The following is an 18,963-nucleotide window of genomic DNA, read 5'->3' as shown; positions in this document are numbered from 1 at the left end:
TGCACAGAACGGCATTCTTTACAAATAAATTCTTTGCAGTGACAAGCTTTAACACTTTGACTTCCTAACTGAAGTGTTGCTAGAAGTCTAGCTGAAATATGATTGTGCTGTCTCAGACAGTTCATGTGAACGTTTCACATAGACTTCAGGGAGGTTTCACAAGTTCAGTACAAAAAAATATTGTTTAACCTTGTGGTTTTTCTATGAGCTAGTACTAACCACTTCCTTGAAGTTAATAGCAAAGAAAAAATGAATAAACAAACGAGGAGGTTAAAATATCAGTCCATAGAGGACTGTGACAGAAAAGGCTAAAGGGGTGGGAGAGGGGGAAGGACTGGACAGGAGGTATGAGGGAGGAGACCAGTAGAGACAGAACATTTCAAAGCAAATATCTGCCTGATTCAGTCAGTGAAACTGGAAGGTCAGTGAAAAGTCAGTTGATGTGTACAAAGGGGTTTGCAACAGGCTTAAATGAAAGAAGGAAAGTAGTTGGTTGAGAAAAAAGCAAGAGAAACTACAGCAGAGGAGCAACAAAAAAAGCTAATTTTTACCACCACACCATTCTCAAAAAAAAAAAGGTAAACTATTTTTCAGATTTCTGTCAATTTATTTGAACACATTTAAGCAATTCCAATGGGTTTCTAATGCTTTCTGTTGATTTAAGTTAAATATATGAGTGTTTCTTCACAGGTTGCCTCACTGGTAAGTAATCTGTGAACCTCTGTCAATTGGAATAACTAGTCTGCTTTAAGCTAATTTAAGACCTTCAAGTCATATTTCCTGATGGCCATAAAATGAAGTTGTTTCTATGCTTTTAGGCTATGTATGTGTGTCTGTGTGCTATATATGCAAAACATTTTATGCACCTGTACAGAGTGCAGTTTTATTAGCCAGTGTAATGGACAGATAAACGAGCTTGCTCTTAAAATATCTTGGTGAAACCAATCTGATAAAAGTTTTTCTAGATGCGTGGCTGTTGGTGAAAGATGACCAAACTTGATAAACTTGAACTAGAAAAGCGTGAGAAAAGCTACTACAACAGCAACAACTAATGAAACTCTTTATCAAATACTAAAAAAGTTTTAAGTTGTATAAACACATTAATTAACACTGAACAATAGCATATCTTAAATTAATATTTACCTAGATTAATAAATGCTGTAAAAAAAAACATTCATAATGCATAACTAACAAATAAATCTTATTCTAAAAATGTTCCCTTCTGTTCCTTATTATTAATACTGTACTGTCATATTTTTTTCCTACTGTAAATACCGCATGCACAATGGACTCTTTCTTTTCAGTTTGACTTGTGTTCTATTATAACAACAGGGAAGCTCACTAGATCAAATTACGCTGAAGTGTCTACCTGAATTTGAATCTTTTCTGTCTCATAATACATTGAGGGGTTTTGTTCTATTCAAGACCATATGCTGATCTGACTGTAGGTGTGTCTTGGTTTCGTGTTATTGGTTACCTATTATTCTGTGAAAACAGGGGATAAAGCCCAAGGGAGATCATTCTTATATGCAAGAAATCCTCTTCAAGCACTCACTTTTTTTCCACTTTCACTTCCACCATACATTGCTTTCTTTTGTAATCATCCAGTGCAGACAGAAACTGATTGCACAATACTTTGAGGCAACAGATTAACATGTGCTATAACACTCTATTAGATGGTTTAAATAGCATATTCATGATGTGGATCTCCTGTTCCACCACATCCCAAAGCTGCTCTATTTGACTGAGATTTGGTGACTGTGGAGGCCGCTTGAGTAGTGAACTCATTGTCATGTTCAAGAAATAAGTCTGAGATGATTTGAGCTTTGTGACATGCTGCATTTTCCTGCTGGAAGTAGCCATCAGAAAATGGGTACACTGTAGTCATAAAGGGATGGACATGGTCAGCAACAATACTCAGGTAGGCTGTGGCGTTTAAATAATTCTCAGTTGGTACTAAGAGGCCCAAAGCATGCCAAGTGTCCCCCACACCATTACACCACCCCCAGTCTGAACCGTTGAGACAAGGCAGGATGGATCCATGCTTTCATGTTCTTCACACCAAATTCTGACCCTACCATCTGAATGTCGCAACAGAAATCAAGATTCATCAGAACAGGCAACACTTTTCCAATCTTCTATTGTCCAATTTTGGTGAGCCTGTGCAAATTGTTGCCTCCGTTTCCTGTTCTTAGCTGACAGGACCGGCAACAGGTGTGGTCTTCTCCTGCTGTAGCCCATCTGCTTCAGGGTTCAACGTGTTGTGCGCTCAGAGATGGTATTCTGGATGCCTTGGTTGTAATGAGTGGTTATTTGAAATACTGTTGCCTTTCTATCATCTCTAGCTAGTCTGCCCAATCTCCTCTGACCTCTGACATCAACAAGGCATTTTTGTCCACACAACTGCCACTTAGTGGTTATTTTCTCTTTTTTGGGACTGTTCTCTGTAAACCCTAGAGATGTCTGTGTGTAAAAATCCCAGTAGATCAGCAGTTTTTGAAATACTCAGAACAGCCCGTCTGGCATTCGACATTCAAAGTCACTTAAATCCCCTTCCTTCCCCATTCTGATGCTCGGTTTGAAGTTTCGGTCTGGTTTTCAAGTCTTCTTCACCACATCTAGATGCCTAAATCCATTGAGTTGCTGCCATGTGATTGACCGATTAGCAATTTGTGTAACCAAGCAATTGAACAGGTGTACCTACAGTAATAAAGTGGCCAGTGAGAGCTTATCTATATATATATATATATATATATACTGTACATTTATCTGAAGACAATAAACTACAGTTACATACAATTGTATATGTATGTGTGCAGATGGAGTACAAAGTGACAGTGGCCACCGGGACCTCCGAATATTCAGGAACCAATAACTATATATACGTGACTCTGGTTGGAGAGAAAGGAGAGAGTGAGAAAACTGTGCTGGACAATCCAGGCCTAGACTTTCGCAGAGGAGCGGTGAGCAAACATAACTATTATTTCCTCTTTTCTCTCTAGAGCAGTGGAGATCTTTTTATTTTATTTACATGTGACAATGGATAATAATGCTATGAAAATAATCACATTTTCAAAAAAGAAAAAAAAAATCTCTCTTAAAAAGTAGAGTAGTAGTAAAACACACACATACACACACACACACACACCAATATTAAAATTTTGACCAATAATGTTCAGAAAAATAATGGTGTATATTTTTAAATAATAGCCAATAACTGATAAATGACTTAATTATTTTGAACTATTGTCTAAAAAATTCAGATAAAACACTAACAACTATAAACAAACATTTTAGATGATACAAGTGAATTTAGACATCATGTTATAATGCACAATATTAAAAACTCATTTTGAGATTTGTTAAATATTTAAAGGTGTTATTCAATTATTTAATTAAATGATGGCGAAATGTAATCTAAATGTACAAAATATGAAATAATCTAAATATGCAATACTGACTAATAATAATGAATTTAAACCTCTCTTATATTGATATATTCCAATCATTTTATAGGTGGATGATTACACAGTTAAAAGCACTGCTGATTTGGGTCCCCTGATACTGGTGCGCCTGGAGAAGCAGAAGTACTGGGTGGAGGATAACTGGTTCTGCCGTTATGTCAAAGTCAGTGTACCTGGACAAAGATGCAGCTATACTTTTCCCTGTTACCGTTGGCTAGTGGGAGACAAAGTGGTGGTAGAGCTGAGAGAAGGCACAGGTCAGTTATGTTGAACTGCAAATGCAATAACAACTAAGACCAATCTGAGTTCAAAATGAATCCACATGATTAAATCCTCAACTCCGGTTCCTTTTCTCTCATAGCCAAAAAGGTCAACGATGACACTTTGCCACTGGAGATATCTCACAGAAACGCAGAGCTTCAGGAGAGGCAAAAAATATACAGGTCTTCAAGGCAACTCCATACACTGAACTTATCATTACATTGCTATCTTTGTAAAGAATGTACTAAATCCTTGTTGAACTCTGTGTCTCACCTATCAGATGGCTTGCATGGGCCCCAGGCATTCCAAAATGCATTGATGCCAAGACAGAGGCCGATCTGCCCCAGGACGCTCGCTTTGACAACGAGAAGCGCAGTGACTTTGTGGGATCCCTTCACTATGCGTGAGTAAAATGCTCTATGGGGGTTTGCAGTGCAAGTATTGTTATATTAGAGTGACTTGATATTTAAAGATGCATAAGCTGATGTGTTCCCCTGTCTATGCATCATTTAATTACTATTACATTCATCTAATAACTCAATTAATTTGTACACTGTTTGGCTTCTCAGGCTTTTGGAGCTCTCTCTGAAAAAGCTGGCAATCAAGTTCGGGAAGTCCTGGGACGACCTCGACGACTTCAAAAGGATCTTCTGGAAGCTAAGAAGCCCTATAGCTGGTAACAATCGCTAAATCTTCACTTGTTTAGCTAAATGCCTAGCTTAGTTACCACAAAATATGCATTCCATGCAAATCACTTCATTTCTTAGAAAGCTCTCTTCCTAGAAAATGTCATTCTGTAACATGTTTATGTAACGCAGCTATGTTTAGGAGTCATGTATGTCATGTCACAATTTTACATTTACGCCCTCTCTTGGAGAAACTCTTGGACAACAAAAACCAATAATACATTAAAAAGCACTTACCTACTCGTGAGTCTCATGAACTTTACATGCTGTTTTAGTGTCTGAGAGAAAAATGAGCAACACGTTATCTGGAGTAAAGAGGAGACTGTGTTGTTCGTTGTTTATTGTAAAATAAACATATTTAAAATTACCATGAAAGGCATTTCAACATACAGGTGAGCAGTTCTAAAAACAGCTGGAGGTAGCTCTCTATCAGGCGCTATTTTTGTTCGACGTTACTTACCTCATAAATATGCAAATGAGAACGTAACCCAGGGGTTAGAGTTGCAGTGACGCAGTTAAATATTTAAACCTGTTTTAGCTGTTCGTTGATTGATTTTTGTTTATTGGCTTGATTTAAAATAATCATTGCAGAATCAACCTACTTACAAATGTTTCTAAATGTTATTAAATTTAATAAAATGACTTTGTGATCAATATTCTGAACAGAATACACCATGAACCACTGGAAAGAAGACTGGTTTTTTGGTTACCAGTTCCTCAATGGCTCAAACCCACGTATGATTACCAGGTGCAAAGAGCTGCCCTCAAACTTCCCTGTCACTGGAGACATGGTGCAGTCTTCTCTGATACCTACAACCACGCTGAAGGAGGAACTCAAAGTGAGAGTTTAGTGCTTATTTTCATAAACACAATGGTTTCTTGGAACAGTAGATCTAATATTTACGTTTCTTTGTCTCTCCTGCTAAAGAAAGGAAATATATTTCTGGTTGATCATGGGATAATGGATGGGATTCCTGCCAATGTAATCCGGGACAAGACACAGCACATAGCTGCCCCTATTTGCTTACTGTATGAGCATCCTGAGAAAGGTCTCATTCCCATCGCCATACAGGTACAACCTGCTGACTCGCATTTATTATCATAATGATCTGGGACGAATATAAAGCAGAATTTTCCTCAATGTATTCATACCTCCATCACTTGAAAATCTGTTTTTAAAAAAAAAGATAAAAAACATGTAAACATGAATTCTGCTGATTGTTCTTCTCCCTTCCTTTCAGCTTGAACAGAAACCTGATAAGGACACACCCATATTTCTACCTAGCGACCCACCTCTGGCCTGGTTGTTGGCTAAGATGTGGGTTCGTCACGCTGAGTTCCAGGTCTTTCAGTTGTTATCACATCTGCTTCGGACACACTTGATGGTAGAAGTGATCTGTGTGGCCACACTCCGTCAGCTGCCAGCTGTTCACCCTATATATAAGGTTAGAGGAAGTCTATAGGAATGCTTTTTAGGAAAGATACATTTGCATGTGTAGTTAGATAATCACAGTTATTTCAATATCTCTCATTGGTTAAATTAGATGTATTGTATGCTAAGGATCTTCTTTACTTTTTCTCTTATTGCAGCTCTTGGCTCCACACCTAAGGTATACACTTGAGATTAATTGTCGTGGAAGAACACAGCTCCTCTCAATGGATGGCATCTTCAAAAAGGTGAGTAAACAAATACTAAAAAATATATATATATAATCTTTTTAGCACCTTGAGCTTTGATCACTGGATGTTTAGTGGTCTTGTATCTTATCACCCACTAAAACCAGCCAACCACAACGTAACTGTAGTGTATTTTTAATTCACTAAGTAGGTCATACGTTTAAAAAAATTGTTTTTCAGGTGGTATCAACAGGTGGACAGGGACTGCTGATTCTGGCCCAGAGGGAATATAAAGTATTAACCTATCGCTCGCTCCAGCCCAAACTGGACTTCTTGGACAGAGGAGTTACTAAACTGAGAGACTATTTCTACAGGGATCATTCCATGATGCTGTGGAATGTAATTCAAAAGTAATGTATTTAAATAGGACTTCTTTATTCAGATTTAATTCTTATGCTTGTAGATGTGCAATAGATATAATTCTTTTTGACATTTGCATGTGAAAACTCACATCAGGCCTATTTCCTTAAACACTATTTTTCTCTTTCTCTTTCTCTCTCAGTTTTGTTTCAGGAATAGTTTCCCTGTACTACAAGAGTGATAGTGAAGTTGAACAGGACTCAGAACTTCAGGCGTGGATTCATGATGTGGCTGTGGAGGGCTTTGTGGATGTGCCTCATTTTGGTAAGAAATGAATGGCCTACATGACTGCATCACAGGACCCATAAATGTCCTGTAGTGGATCAAGAACCCTGGGAAGTGTATTTTTTTTAGGCTTAACATATACTCTACAGTTTGAAAGGTTGTTGTCAGTACCTTGTTTTTAAAAGAAATTAATACTTTTATTTTGAAGGATGCACTAAATCGAGCAAAAAAAGACAGTAAAGACATTTATAATGTTACAATGATTTCTGTTTCAAATGAATGGTGTAGTTTTTACGTTTTATTATAAAGAATCCTGAAAAATGTATCTTGGTTTCCACAAGAGACTATTTTGGTGAACACCGGGGACTTTTTTCCAAAAATAATTGTATCAATCTTGCCAACCCTAACATTTTGGACGCTAATAAAAATCATCCAATACAATACACAAATACATGTCACCGATATTGCATTTTAAAAATGGTCAAAAGACATCAGTGGGATAGATACACATGCTGCATGTCAGATGAACCATTTGGTCTAAATTAAACAGGAAAAGAAGTAATAAAGCACATAAAGACTTATAATACAGTGACCCCTTGTGGTCACTAGGGGAAGAAACATGTCTCATCACAATGAACTACATGAGCTGTTTGCCTTGTGCTTTTGTGTGAAGGAACTGAATACAGAGAGAGAGAAAAAGAATGAGAATAAGCAAAATAAATGGCACTTGAAATTTAATCTTACAAGTAACTATTCACGTTTCTTGCATGTCAGGCCTAGCCAGTGAGCTGAAGACAAAAGAAGAACTCATCACACTGTTAAGCGTGGCGATCTTTACCAGCACAGCACAACATGCAGCCACCAACAATGGACAGGTAACTAACACATCACATTTGATCAAATTTAAATTATTTCTCACTATACTGAATGCAGGTTACCAGACATGAAGTGTGTTACCTAAAAATCAGTTTACAAGGCATTATCAATTTGGTCTCCCTCTCTGTACTGTAGTTTGATTGGTGTGCATGGGTTCCCAACACACCCTGCACCATGCGGCACCCTCCACCAAAAGACAAGGATGCTGTCACCATGGGCATGATCATGGACACCCTCCCTGATATCAGCCAGTCCTGTGTGCAGATGGCCATCACATGGCACTTGGGCAGAGCGCAGCCGGATGCGGTGAGTCAACAGCACAGGCCGTCACAACTGTGCCTTTATTTTATTATTTATGCTCGTACAAGTACAATATAATTCATATTTCTAAGTAACATGGGACTATATCCATCCAAAGTAAATTTCCTTCCATTAAAATTAATTAGCCTTTAACAGATTATCACAGTGATGACTTTAACAGTTGTTTCCTCTCTTTTCTTCAGATTCCAATGGGCCAGTATGTGGAACAGTACTTTACTGAGCCTGCTGCTTTGAGGGTGATTGATAAATTCAGAAAGGAGCTGAAAGAACTGGAGGAGCAGATAATAGCTCAGAATGAGGGACTGGAACTGCAGTACCTCTATCTGTGCCCAAGCCGCATGGAAAATAGCATCACCATTTAAAGAAAACACTCAGTCCAAATTTATGTGTATATGCATCTGGGAGAATTTTCCTGAGCTAAATCTTAAAGTTAGCACACATTCAGATTACACTCAAAGTCTTTTTTTTGTGCCTTTCCTAGCTATAACTGAGACCTATGCCTTTCTCAGGAATGATGGCAGAAATACTGTGACATAATTATGTAATTTGTTTAGTTTGTAACACTTTTTAAATAATTAAGTAGTTTTATGTTTTCTACCTTCCTTTTCATGAGCAGAATTTTTTTTTTTTAATTTTCAAAAAAAAAAAAACCTTTGTCAGAAGCCACTGTTTGAGTGGTGCTGAACTGAGTTCTGTGGATTTTTACTCACTGCTGTAGTTTCATACACGTCATCAGCCTTGAGACAGACTTCATATATAGCCTTCTTCCAGATGAGGACAGTGAATCATGCATTACAAAACTTTTCCTATAGCTGTTTTAAAAACATGCATTGTACAGATACTTTCCATAGCAAATAAAATGTTTTTCATTATTTGTATTGAATTTTTTAATCCCATTTAACCTTCAGTACTTAAGCATGAGAGTATTTGTTTCCAGTTTCCAGTTATTCATCTAAAATTTTAAACCCATGTTGACTGAGAGACAAGGTCTACACTTATCTACTCCTATAGTGACATACATACTTCGGCAAAATCTTGAGTCATTTATTGCAACAACAGAACCATTGTGACCATGTAAAATTCCAATCAACATTTACTTAAACAGAATTAATATATGATAGGTGTTTAAGTATAAATAAAATCACAATTAAATATTTTATTTATGTCTGGTTGGTCTACTGATCAAAAGAGGACTATAAAAGTCAAATTGGGGAGGTACCACATAATCATAATGAATAAGCGCACACATGATAATTTTATGATAGGCTTCAAGATAGAAAGGCGATAAAGAAAAGCACAGTAAAATAGATCATCATTCAAACTTAAATATCTACACTCATTTAAGGCTTCATTTTTAAGGCAAATGCAGCATTAGTAAATACAAGGACAACTAAGGAATTTAGAGGTAGAGTAATACTCCAATAACTAGGTGGTATTAATGCACCAGATATTCCTTGCGCTTGTTCAGGCGAACTTGACAAAATGACAGGATTCCAATGCCAACGTAGATTGCTGCTGCGATGAAGCAATTGTATCCAACTTGGTTGTACAAACCATAGATGTTTTGCAGTGCATTTGGCCTGAAATGAGAAAAAAGAGTGTAAGAAAAAAGAGCCAAAATCCCTTTGACAAGACTACATTTTGGACTGTCAGAGCTTCTATCATAAAGTCTTGAGAATGTGTCATTCCCCATGCTAGACAGACTTGTTTTCCAGTGTGATTAAATGAGTAAACAGCAAAAGGAACCCACCCGTCCTCCATGTCTGTATCTTTGAAAGGAACATCCTCTATGAGCACAGCTGAATGTGTGGTGAAAAAAATCCCCAGCATTGCCTAAGAGGAATAAGACATTTTGATAATCATATAGGGCCGTATTTCTCCCTTCACTGGAACGGTCTGCTAGTTTTCATATTTAGCGCCCCCACACCTTTATGTTTAAATTTTACTACTTGATTTTTAGTAGTTTGTAGTGAATTGGTAAGGATTTTCAATATCAATATTTTTATAATTATAACCCTCATAAAGAGCAATTTCTAGCTAAATAAATATTTATTGAAATTCCCATCACTTTAACAGGCTTGTGAATCAAGCTTTTATGATTCCCTGACATTTCTAAGTTTCCCAGGACAACAAGAACCCTGTATTGTTGTTGAAATTATGTGTGAAGGCAATTTACTACAGTCCCCCCCAAAATTAAGATGTGCTTAACGTATTTTAGAGACCTTTCAGCATAGAAAACACAAGAATAGTGACAAAATAGAGAATTAACTTAACTTACCAGCATAATGACACCCCAAATGCTCAGGACCAGTCCACATGCTGCCAGTTTAGGACCGCAGAAAAGCAAAGAAGCCATTCTATAATAGAAGTTTATCAGATTTCAGTTACTCGGAGAGATGCCAGAGGACCGTTTCAAATAAAATAAACTTTATGCAACAGTCATTTCAACTTTAAAAGTTACTTTTGTTTAAATGTTCTAGCCTCGGTGCGATTGGTGTCAACAGTCACCCGATTAAATCAGCTGACTTTAGAGGAAGCGGAAGTAGAGTGACTGAAGTGCCGAGTGCAACGTCATGAAGAGTTTGAAACAAACTTTATGCACTTCGTTCGTTTATATTAAGAGCTCATCGACTGTCTATTTATACAAAAACACTATCCACATCTATCCCAACCACCTTTAACTCGCTTCAATAAACCATTTGAGATTAGGAAATACAAAAACATCCACGTCTAATCGGTTTTTATGCATTTAAAATGTATTTTCCTTGAATTATGAAGTTTTAAAGGATGTTTTATCATCATCCGAGGGTTTATCTTAATGTTCTGTAAACATAATCTGAACTCAGCAGTTCACTGATGGTTACAATTTTGCCTTCATAAATTAGGCATGTTTAGACTTGCTGACATTTGACACCTAAACACAAACGGTTTACTTTTCATCTTAGAAACAAAACTTGTTTTGTACAGCTATCTATTAGGAGTTATAGACTACAGTCTGCTGGGATTTTAAGGATGCATTATCTAATTTTTTGTAATGTCTGCAAATTTTGAAATTGGACACCTGAAGCAGTTACATTTATGACTCTTCGCTCGTTCTCTCCTCCCTTCACGTTCTCTGCTCATAACAAAACGTCGCCAAATTCCTCTAGTTTTGGCCCTCTGCGTTGAGAAATATTTAAGTAGCAAAAATGTTGTATTGACTAAACAGGTGAACATCAATAGATATAACCCTCTTAAGAACGAAGTGTAAGAAGGGGTAAAATAGGAAGAAAATTTATCTCGATGGATGAAAAAGAGTGAAAAGGAAAACGAAGACGAGGAGGGCGCGTAACGGGACAGCGCTGAGGAAAACAAGATTTAAAGTCTAAGAAAACTATGGAAATTTATGTTTTTTGACTTGTTGGAGAGCAAGGCATAATTTACAAACACATTCCACCAAAAAAGTAAGTATACCTCTAAAACTAAGCAACACAGAAGTTTTAGGATGCATTGTTTCAGGGCAATACGTGGCCAAACGTGAAAGCACACGGCTACATTAAAAAGCCTTTTAATAACTGGAATGTATAAATTACGTAAAATATGTAAATATATTCCTGTTTATGATTTAAACCTAATTTCCAAATTAGTATTTTTAATGATATTTTGGGACAATGCAGTTTCTGTGTTAATACGGTAGATGGCACCTCATGTTCTGGATGTTGTAACGTTTCTAGGAAATAAAAAATGCTGAGATGTTTCGTCCATATTCTGTGAAAGACCAACAAAACACAGATGTTGCAAGAGAAGCGGCTTTACTAGTAAAATGTTACTTGTATTGAAATACACACTAGTTTATAATATCCAGGGATAAATATTCTGTCCAGTTAAAACTCAGAACTATTTTGCATTGTTAAAAGTTACTAGAACAAGTACTATAGTATTTAAAAAAAAAATACTAAAAAGGTAACAGGATTTGGGGTAATATATGATCCACAGCTTCCTATAGAATTGAATAGGAAGAATGTACAATTTGTTAACAATTAAATTATTACTGTAGTCACTATTGCTATATGCATAATATAATATGAATAATATTCTTGTAAGGGAAATAGATACTGGACAGTAATTAAAAAGTGCTACATTATAGTATAATTACATACTATAATTAAAAAGTACTTTCTGGTACTTTAGTACTTTATGGTACTATAGTACTATAAACAGACATAGATACTAATTAATTTTAAGGAGTAAATGTTAAAATGAGTCTGTCCAGATCTGATGATGCCAGTTTCTATTAAAAAATTACTAAGACAGTCTTAGTATCTCTAATGTTTAGCGAGTCGGACTTGTAACCCAAAGGTTGCAGGTTCGAGTCTCAGGGTCCGGCAGGGATTGTCAGTTGGGGGGGGGGTTGGGGTGGGGGGGGGTTACCAGCGCTCTCTCCACCCTCAATACCACGACTGAGGTGAGACCCTTGAGCAGGGCACCGAACCCAAAACTGCTCCCCGGGTGCCGCAGCATGTGTGTGCACTTGGATGGGTTAAATGCAAAGCACAAATTCCAAGTATGGGAGACCATACCTGGCTACATGCCACATCACGTCCTTTCCTTTAAAACCATTTGGTGTTATAGAATTGTTATGTAATACATTTTTTTATTGTTTTCCCCTAAAATATATTGTCTTCTTGATCCCCCCTCTTATTCTGTTAGGGACCTTGAGAATGGATGGGGAAAAAGAAAAAGAGCGGGAGAGAGGAGATGAAAAAGAGAGTGATGAGACAGAGGAGGATGCAGAGGGGGCAGCCTTATTATGGCAAGAGGGATACCCTGATGATGACCTGGGCTTACCCATCATGCACTGGGAGGATCTGAGTCTCCGTATTGCTGAACTTGAGAAGCAACAAGAAGAGCGAAGACAGAGGGAAAAGGTCTGAAAGAGAGTAAAGATAGTAATGTGCATTAAACGGTAAAAGATTAAAAAACAAATGACACTTCATGTTTTGGATTAGCAAGTGCTACAGTTCTTTTTACTATACTCCTTGACTACTTATCTACCATAACAGCCACAGTGAATTTATGCTGGGATGTTTTTCTGCAGGACTTAGACAGGCTGACAGTAGACTGGCCAGAAATCAGAGGGCTGAGCAGTCACAGAGAAACCTATGAGGACATGGAGGACGATTGCAACAGTCGCCTGACTGCCCTGACAACAAGGTCATGCAGATTTCATAAATCTCAACTACTTTTCTGTTCACTTCCTCGCAATTTGAATAAAATCTATAGCAAAAGTGCTTTATTATTATAGGCTTCAGAGCCAGATGAATCTACAGCTTTGCTTCATTAACAACAGTGAAAGTGAAGAGGAAGAAGAGGAAATGGAGGCAAAGAACAAGGTACAATAAATTGCAATATTGACATTTTCACAATTAATCAACACACTGTAATGTAAACAATGTTATATTTAAGACACATCTTTGTTCATGTCTGTTATTGATGGGATAACCTGGTATGATTAATACTTGCTTTTAATGCTCTTTGTTACCTTTTCAGGTGGCAAAACAGTCCAGTAAGAGTGGCAGCAATCAGAGGTTAGAGAAAGAAAGTAGTTCAAGCTCTGCATCGGCTAAGAAAAGCAAATCAAGAGGGTTCAAGAACGATGTCAGAGCTGCGCTGAGTGTACTCAGACATAAATTGAGATTGGAGCACAAACAGGTTAGAAAAGAGCACATACTCATAACTTCAAGCACACTTATTCAAATAGTTAGGTATTATTTTCTATTAGGTGTGTAGATGCCATGTTCATTACACTACCATTCAAATATTTGGGGTCAGTAAGATTTATTTTTAAAGAAATTAATACTTTTATTGAGCAAGGATGCGTTAATTTTATCAAAGCTGACAGTAAAGACTTTTACATTTATATATAAAAAAAATAATTATCATTTTTAAATAAATGCTGTTCTTTTGAAAATTATGTTCAGCAAAGAATCCAGAAAAAAATAATAATCACAGTTTCCACAACAATATTAAGCGGCACAAGGGTTTTCAGCATTGGTAATAATAATAAGGTTTTTTGTGCACCAAATCAGCACAGAATTCTGAAGGTTCATGTGACACTAATGGCAGCTGAAAATTCAGCTTTGCCATCACAGGAATAAAACACATTTTACAATAAGTACAAATATAATACAAACATAATACAGTTTTTACTGTTTATTATCAAATAAACACAGCTTTAGTGAGCATAAGAGACTTTCAAAAACATTTTTAAATCTTACCATCCCTAAACTTTTGAATGTTTCTGTATAAATGCAAAGTTGTAATTGAACTTTCCTAAACCCCAATCACAGACTATAGCTCCCAGTGAGGCTGTCAGAGAAAGGAAGCACTACGAAAGAAATGACTTGAAGAATTTCAGCTTGAAGGAGTTGAAAGCGCTGAGGACCTCACTAAGCAAAGACATTCATGGTAAGCCTAAGTATTCTTTTACATATTGCGTTAAATTGCTGATGTCTGTTGTGAATAATTGAGCAAGTCTGTGTATGTGTGTAGACCTCAGTTCAGAGCTGGTGGGTCGACTTCTCACAAGGGACCAACTGAGAACAGAGCAAGACGCCATGCTGCTGGAGGTACAAGATATGACATCACTCTGATGCGCAAAAAAAAAACAAGTATTTCCACTAAAGAACAAAATGACGGGACCCTTCCTTTACAAGACTGTCCGCGAGCTGCCTGAACTAATTGACTTCACTGTGAAAAGCTGCAGCACTCCATCATCACTTCAAAAGACTTTTTCAGACTTTTACAGTATTATTCTTGACATTTGTAAGACACAGATGAGGGTTTAAAACTGCAGTTTACACTCTTACAGTTGCAAGATCTAACTGATAAAGCAACAAAGCGGCAAAAGACAATATACAGTATCTCATGACATGCTCTTTTGCTCAATATTACTTTAATTTTTTCGTTCCAAAGCCAATTATGCCAAGCCTCACATGTTAAGACATGGCTCATAAAATGCTACAATGTATATGTGTGTACGTACATTGATTTAAATATCCATAACTGGATTGTTTGTGTCACTGTTTGTGAAATACTTAAATATTATTTTGTGGAATAAAAAGGAATTCAGTAAGATTGTATATGTGTTCTGTTTTGTTAAATTGGTATAATATTGCTCTATTCTACTGTGTGTATTTTGCCTAGCCAGAGTTTGTGTTGTCAAAAGGCCAGCTCAGCACTAATAGAGGAAAGAAGAAAGAGGGAGGGACAGATCATGGAGCAAGAGATGACCAAGGAGGGTTGGATTGAGAGAATGGTCAAAATAGTTCATGGAACTGATGTGAAAGGGAAATATTCAGGGCTGAAAGACTAAGCCGTCACTGCATCCAGATCTTCTTCGATTTGCTCTTTTTGATAGTCAACTTTGCTGTAACTGTGTTGGAATAGAGGTGTTCCTCTGGTTTTATTTGTACTGAGATTCTTAGTTTTTTTTTCTAAAACGGATTTTATTGATCTACGAAATAGGTAAGTGAAAGATTTTGAACTGCTTATTACCAGATGTAATAGCTATTTTTCGCTGTCCATGCGTATGTCAATGATGTTTCACAATTTTAAAACTCATATTTTGCTTACCCAGCTAAATTTATATGTGTATCTTGTCTATAAATATTCTTGTCTTTTTAGTCTCACTATTAAATAAGTTTTCAGCTATGCAGAGCAGTGAACTCTTGCAATATGTGGGTAATGTGAAGGGTTGTTTGCACTGTTTATGGTGTTGTCTGATTCCCCAACTAAGGACCTTGTTATTTATTCAGCCAAAGCAGACTACCTTAATGTCATTTAGTGACCTTCAGGTACTCACTGATTTATTTACATAGTGTCTTATATGTCTGAGAAGTGGTAGGCAATAAGCAATTCACCATGAGCTCAGTCAGCTGTGCGCTAACTTTACCGGGAGGTGGGGATAGCCATGACATCCATAGAATCCCAAAGGATGTTTAATGTGCAAATGGAGCCAGAGGGAGACTAGACGTAGTTTAACAAAGGCTGAAAGTTTCGAAAGCTGGCAATAACGTATCATTTATAATTGTTTCGAGGAAGAGGGATGGGATAGAGAGTTCTAGTGTGAGGAATGGGGTGAGGGGTGGGTAAGATAGAATAGAACATTGAGGGGAAGTGTGGTTACTGTTTGATGGGTTAATGAAGTGAAAAGGGTCTGAATCAGCAGCATATATAGGCCTACCTATGCGCAAACAGTATCAGGGATTGTGAAAGAGAAAGGGGGATGCGGGGAGGGCTTGTGTGGGATGACGGCTGCTTTTAAAGGTTTTGGCAAGATGGTACTTTTTTTGTGCATCCTAACACCAATGTATGTCTCATAGATGTTAAACTAGACCACAAGGAGGAGATCGTTGGATCTTCAAACAAACTTGTTCGTTGGAGAAGACGTGGTTTCAGAAGCATAAAAATGGGAGGATGAAACCAGGACGCTCCGTAAGAATCCGATTAGGAACTAGCCTACAATGACGACAAGTGCGCCTACTGTTTTTTTTGAAACAGAGAAGGGGGCAGATGCCCAGCTTTCCTCCTCAAACAACTCTTCAGTTGCTGCCTCCTGCAATATTGATGAGTCCTACAAGTACATCTTCTTGCCCATTTGCTACTCCTTTACATTTGTCTTCAGTATAACCCTTAACTTTGTGGTTCTCTACCGTTCCTTTCGACACACCAGGCACTGGAACGCGTCCCTGATTTACATGGTGAACCTAGCCACAACAGACTTCATGTATGGTTTATCCCTGCCTTTTTTGGTGGCCAGTTATGTCATGCGGGACGACTGGGTGTTTGGAGACTTCATGTGCCGTCTAGTGCGTTTCCTCTTCTACTTCAACCTCTACTGCAGCATCTTCTTCCTCACTTGCATATCAGTGCACCGCTACCTAGGCATCTGCCACCCCATGAAGACCATCACCTTGGAGACCAAACGAGCAGTTAAGGGCACTTGTGTTCTGGTGTGGATTGCCGTTTTTGCACTAACATGCCCAATTTTCCGTTTTGCAAAGACACAGAATCTTCCACGTGAAGGTAAGGGCTCGAGGGAGATGTTCATTAATTGCTGGGATGATGCAATTGATAAAGAATTCCATGATTACATCCCTTATGGGGTCACGCTTCATTTCTTGGGCTTTTTTGTGCCGTTCAGCATCATTGCCTGGTGCTACTCACGTGTAGTGTTAACAATATTTCGGACGCTGCACTCTCAACCTCCTCCTCCTCAAAGAGTCAGAAGTGGGACGGGCTGTGAAAGTGTCGCAGGAATTGGGGGAGAGGGCATGTCAATCATCTTGGGGGCTCAATCACCTTATGTCAACAGACGGCGCAAGTCCATCAAGACCATAATTACCATCACTCTCCTCTTTGCTCTTTGCTTCTTCCCCTTCCATGTCACTCGCACTATTTTCCTACTACTGAAAGTGACGAGTAAGGTGCAGTGCCACACCTTGCGCATGGTTTCCATCTGTTATAAAATCACTCGACCGCTGGCATCATTCAATGCCTGGCTGAATGCACTACTTTACTTTCTTACTAAAGAGAAAAACGGGCCCTGTTGTCAAAAACCTGAACATGCCCATCATGGCCTGCTATGGCCACTTAAAATGCTGGGAAAAGGAGAGGAAGAGGAGAATGAATTTGAAGAGATAAGGAACCACAAGGAAAATGGTCCAACAGATAAAAAAAATACACACAGAGGCCTGCCTTAAGCAATGAGCAGGTAAACATGTGACAGCCCAGGACATCAACAAGTGAACCTGGTGGACCTGCCTTCATATGGGATTTATTTGAAACAAACAGATGTTTTTGTTATATTCTCTGTATTTGTATATTTCTGTGTGTTCACATTAAACATGGAGGATCTTGTAGTTTTGTATTTTCAAGACCCCTTAAAGATTGTTTTACTTGTTGATTGCCTGGGTGGTTAGTTTATATATATATATATATATTAGTTATTGTGTATGTATATGTATAAGGTTGAATATTGATTTAGTTTTAGTAATTGCAAACACACACACATATATAGAATAATAAGTTAATTTATAAGGTGTCTTATGTCTGCAGTTGTTGGCATACCTCAGGGTGGACACATTTCGTGCAGGGTCTATGTTTAGCGCTGTCATGGATTAATATGTCATGTTGTGAATAATTAAACTGTTCTAATAAACATTTTCTGAACCTGTTTAAATGAAAATCTAATTATGACTGTGATCTTTTGAAGTCACTATACATTATTAAGCACTCTTTCAGATTGGGATGTCTTTGTGTGTGTACAGAATCTAAATTTATTGTAGAATAAAATTCTTAAGGGTCAAAGTGTCCGTTTGGGCATCTTGTTTACAATATATTTCTTTATAAGTATAAGGTAAAAAAATGTTTTACATAGGCCTATTTGAAAATACTGATTGTTCTAAATACATGTCTTTATAATTCATTCATTTAGCATACTTACAAAGTGGCTTTTTTTACATACACTGGACATGAGTACATCAGAACAGCACAAGCAGCCTACCCTTTGTCCTTCCGTCTTTCTAAAATAAGTTTAAACCAGATGATCCACGAAAGACCTCAGCTTCATAGACTGTTATTACTACTTGGTATTACATTGGTTAATGATCAGCTGTCCTGTTGCAAGATTTTCTGAAACAAAGGAGCCTGTCTAATTGTAAACATTTCTGAATGGAAGAATGCATTGTATAGATGAAATACCTTGACGGCATAATAATGTAACTCTTTCTAATCTTACAAGATCTACGTACAATTTGCTTCTGCAGTAAATTATGATGTACTATACATGATAAAGTCATGATAGTAGGCTACTGATGCACAGATCATGTATATTGAGAATCATATGTTTTAATATGGAAGAGATTTTTTCTTATAGATGTTGTCATAATTGATCATTCAGATATTTCTAGATTTTACCATATAAAACATATCTGTTTGTTTCGAATAAATTAAACCTATACTAAACTCCTAACTAGACAAAGATAAAGAAAGAGAGTAAGGATAGATAAAAAAATATATATAAAAAAAGGGCCAAATATTTATTTATTATT

At 37.3% G+C, this 18,963-nt stretch overlaps 4 protein-coding genes across 4 annotated transcripts; 3 read left to right on the top strand and 1 right to left on the bottom strand.

Moving 5' to 3' along the window:
• Positions 1 to 282: 282 nt before the first annotated feature.
• On the top strand, positions 283 to 8,753 carry alox12 (arachidonate 12-lipoxygenase). The gene is made up of 15 exons (XM_026267088.1): positions 283 to 577; positions 2,818 to 2,963; positions 3,517 to 3,721; positions 3,826 to 3,907; positions 4,006 to 4,128; positions 4,295 to 4,401; positions 5,078 to 5,250; positions 5,340 to 5,483; positions 5,653 to 5,856; positions 6,002 to 6,088; positions 6,269 to 6,438; positions 6,591 to 6,712; positions 7,448 to 7,548; positions 7,685 to 7,855; positions 8,053 to 8,753. The coding sequence occupies exons 2-15, from the start codon at positions 2,820 to 2,822 to the stop codon at positions 8,230 to 8,232; spliced, it is 2,013 nt and encodes a 670-aa protein (XP_026122873.1). The 5' UTR covers positions 283 to 577; positions 2,818 to 2,819; the 3' UTR covers positions 8,233 to 8,753.
• Positions 8,754 to 8,899: 146 nt separating this feature from the next.
• rnaseka (ribonuclease, RNase K a) lies at positions 8,900 to 10,438 on the bottom strand. Its single transcript, XM_026267089.1, has 4 exons — positions 10,332 to 10,438; positions 10,149 to 10,227; positions 9,621 to 9,703; positions 8,900 to 9,450 (listed from the first exon to the last, which is right to left on the bottom strand). Exons 2-4 carry the CDS (start codon positions 10,224 to 10,226, stop codon positions 9,306 to 9,308), a joined length of 306 nt encoding a protein of 101 aa, XP_026122874.1. The 5' UTR covers position 10,227; positions 10,332 to 10,438; the 3' UTR covers positions 8,900 to 9,305.
• Positions 10,439 to 10,959: 521 nt separating this feature from the next.
• si:dkey-6n21.12 (schwannomin-interacting protein 1) lies at positions 10,960 to 14,984 on the top strand. The gene is made up of 7 exons (XM_026267087.1): positions 10,960 to 11,313; positions 12,560 to 12,777; positions 12,948 to 13,063; positions 13,155 to 13,242; positions 13,400 to 13,561; positions 14,200 to 14,317; positions 14,402 to 14,984. The coding sequence occupies exons 2-7, from the start codon at positions 12,571 to 12,573 to the stop codon at positions 14,500 to 14,502; spliced, it is 792 nt and encodes a 263-aa protein (XP_026122872.1). The 5' UTR covers positions 10,960 to 11,313; positions 12,560 to 12,570; the 3' UTR covers positions 14,503 to 14,984.
• Positions 14,985 to 15,126: 142 nt separating this feature from the next.
• LOC113105797 (P2Y purinoceptor 3) lies at positions 15,127 to 18,205 on the top strand. Its single transcript, XM_026267086.1, has 2 exons — positions 15,127 to 15,376; positions 16,234 to 18,205. Exon 2 carries the CDS (start codon positions 16,375 to 16,377, stop codon positions 17,611 to 17,613), a length of 1,239 nt encoding a protein of 412 aa, XP_026122871.1. The 5' UTR covers positions 15,127 to 15,376; positions 16,234 to 16,374; the 3' UTR covers positions 17,614 to 18,205.
• Positions 18,206 to 18,963: the final 758 nt, after the last annotated feature.

The sequence above is a fragment of the Carassius auratus genome, chromosome 7 (genome assembly GCF_003368295.1).
Source record: "Carassius auratus strain Wakin chromosome 7, ASM336829v1, whole genome shotgun sequence".
Taxonomy (NCBI): domain Eukaryota; kingdom Metazoa; phylum Chordata; class Actinopteri; order Cypriniformes; family Cyprinidae; genus Carassius; species Carassius auratus.
Note: the sequence above shows the minus strand (reverse complement) of the source record. Positions and strands in the feature narration are given on the sequence as shown.

What these genes read in the sequence shown, in the direction of transcription:
- alox12 (XM_026267088.1), top strand. Translation starts at nt 2,820, where the DNA reads ATGGAGTACAAAGTGACAGTGGCCACCGGGACCTCCGAATATTCAGGA. An exon ending in GAGAGGCAAAAAATATACAG is followed by an intron (nt 3,908 to 4,005) that starts GTCTTCAAGGCA and finishes CTCACCTATCAG; the next exon opens with ATGGCTTGCATGGGCCCCAG. An exon ending in TGTGGATGTGCCTCATTTTG is followed by an intron (nt 6,713 to 7,447) that starts GTAAGAAATGAA and finishes CTTGCATGTCAG; the next exon opens with GCCTAGCCAGTGAGCTGAAG.
- rnaseka (XM_026267089.1), bottom strand. Translation starts at nt 10,226, where the DNA reads ATGGCTTCTTTGCTTTTCTGCGGTCCTAAACTGGCAGCATGTGGACTG. An exon ending in TTTGGGGTGTCATTATGCTG is followed by an intron (nt 9,704 to 10,148) that starts GTAAGTTAAGTT and finishes TATTCCTCTTAG; the next exon opens with GCAATGCTGGGGATTTTTTT. An exon ending in GATACAGACATGGAGGACGG is followed by an intron (nt 9,451 to 9,620) that starts GTGGGTTCCTTT and finishes TTCTCATTTCAG; the next exon opens with GCCAAATGCACTGCAAAACA.
- si:dkey-6n21.12 (XM_026267087.1), top strand. Translation starts at nt 12,571, where the DNA reads ATGGATGGGGAAAAAGAAAAAGAGCGGGAGAGAGGAGATGAAAAAGAG. An exon ending in AGCGAAGACAGAGGGAAAAG is followed by an intron (nt 12,778 to 12,947) that starts GTCTGAAAGAGA and finishes GTTTTTCTGCAG; the next exon opens with GACTTAGACAGGCTGACAGT. An exon ending in AAATGGAGGCAAAGAACAAG is followed by an intron (nt 13,243 to 13,399) that starts GTACAATAAATT and finishes TTACCTTTTCAG; the next exon opens with GTGGCAAAACAGTCCAGTAA.
- LOC113105797 (XM_026267086.1), top strand. Translation starts at nt 16,375, where the DNA reads ATGACGACAAGTGCGCCTACTGTTTTTTTTGAAACAGAGAAGGGGGCA.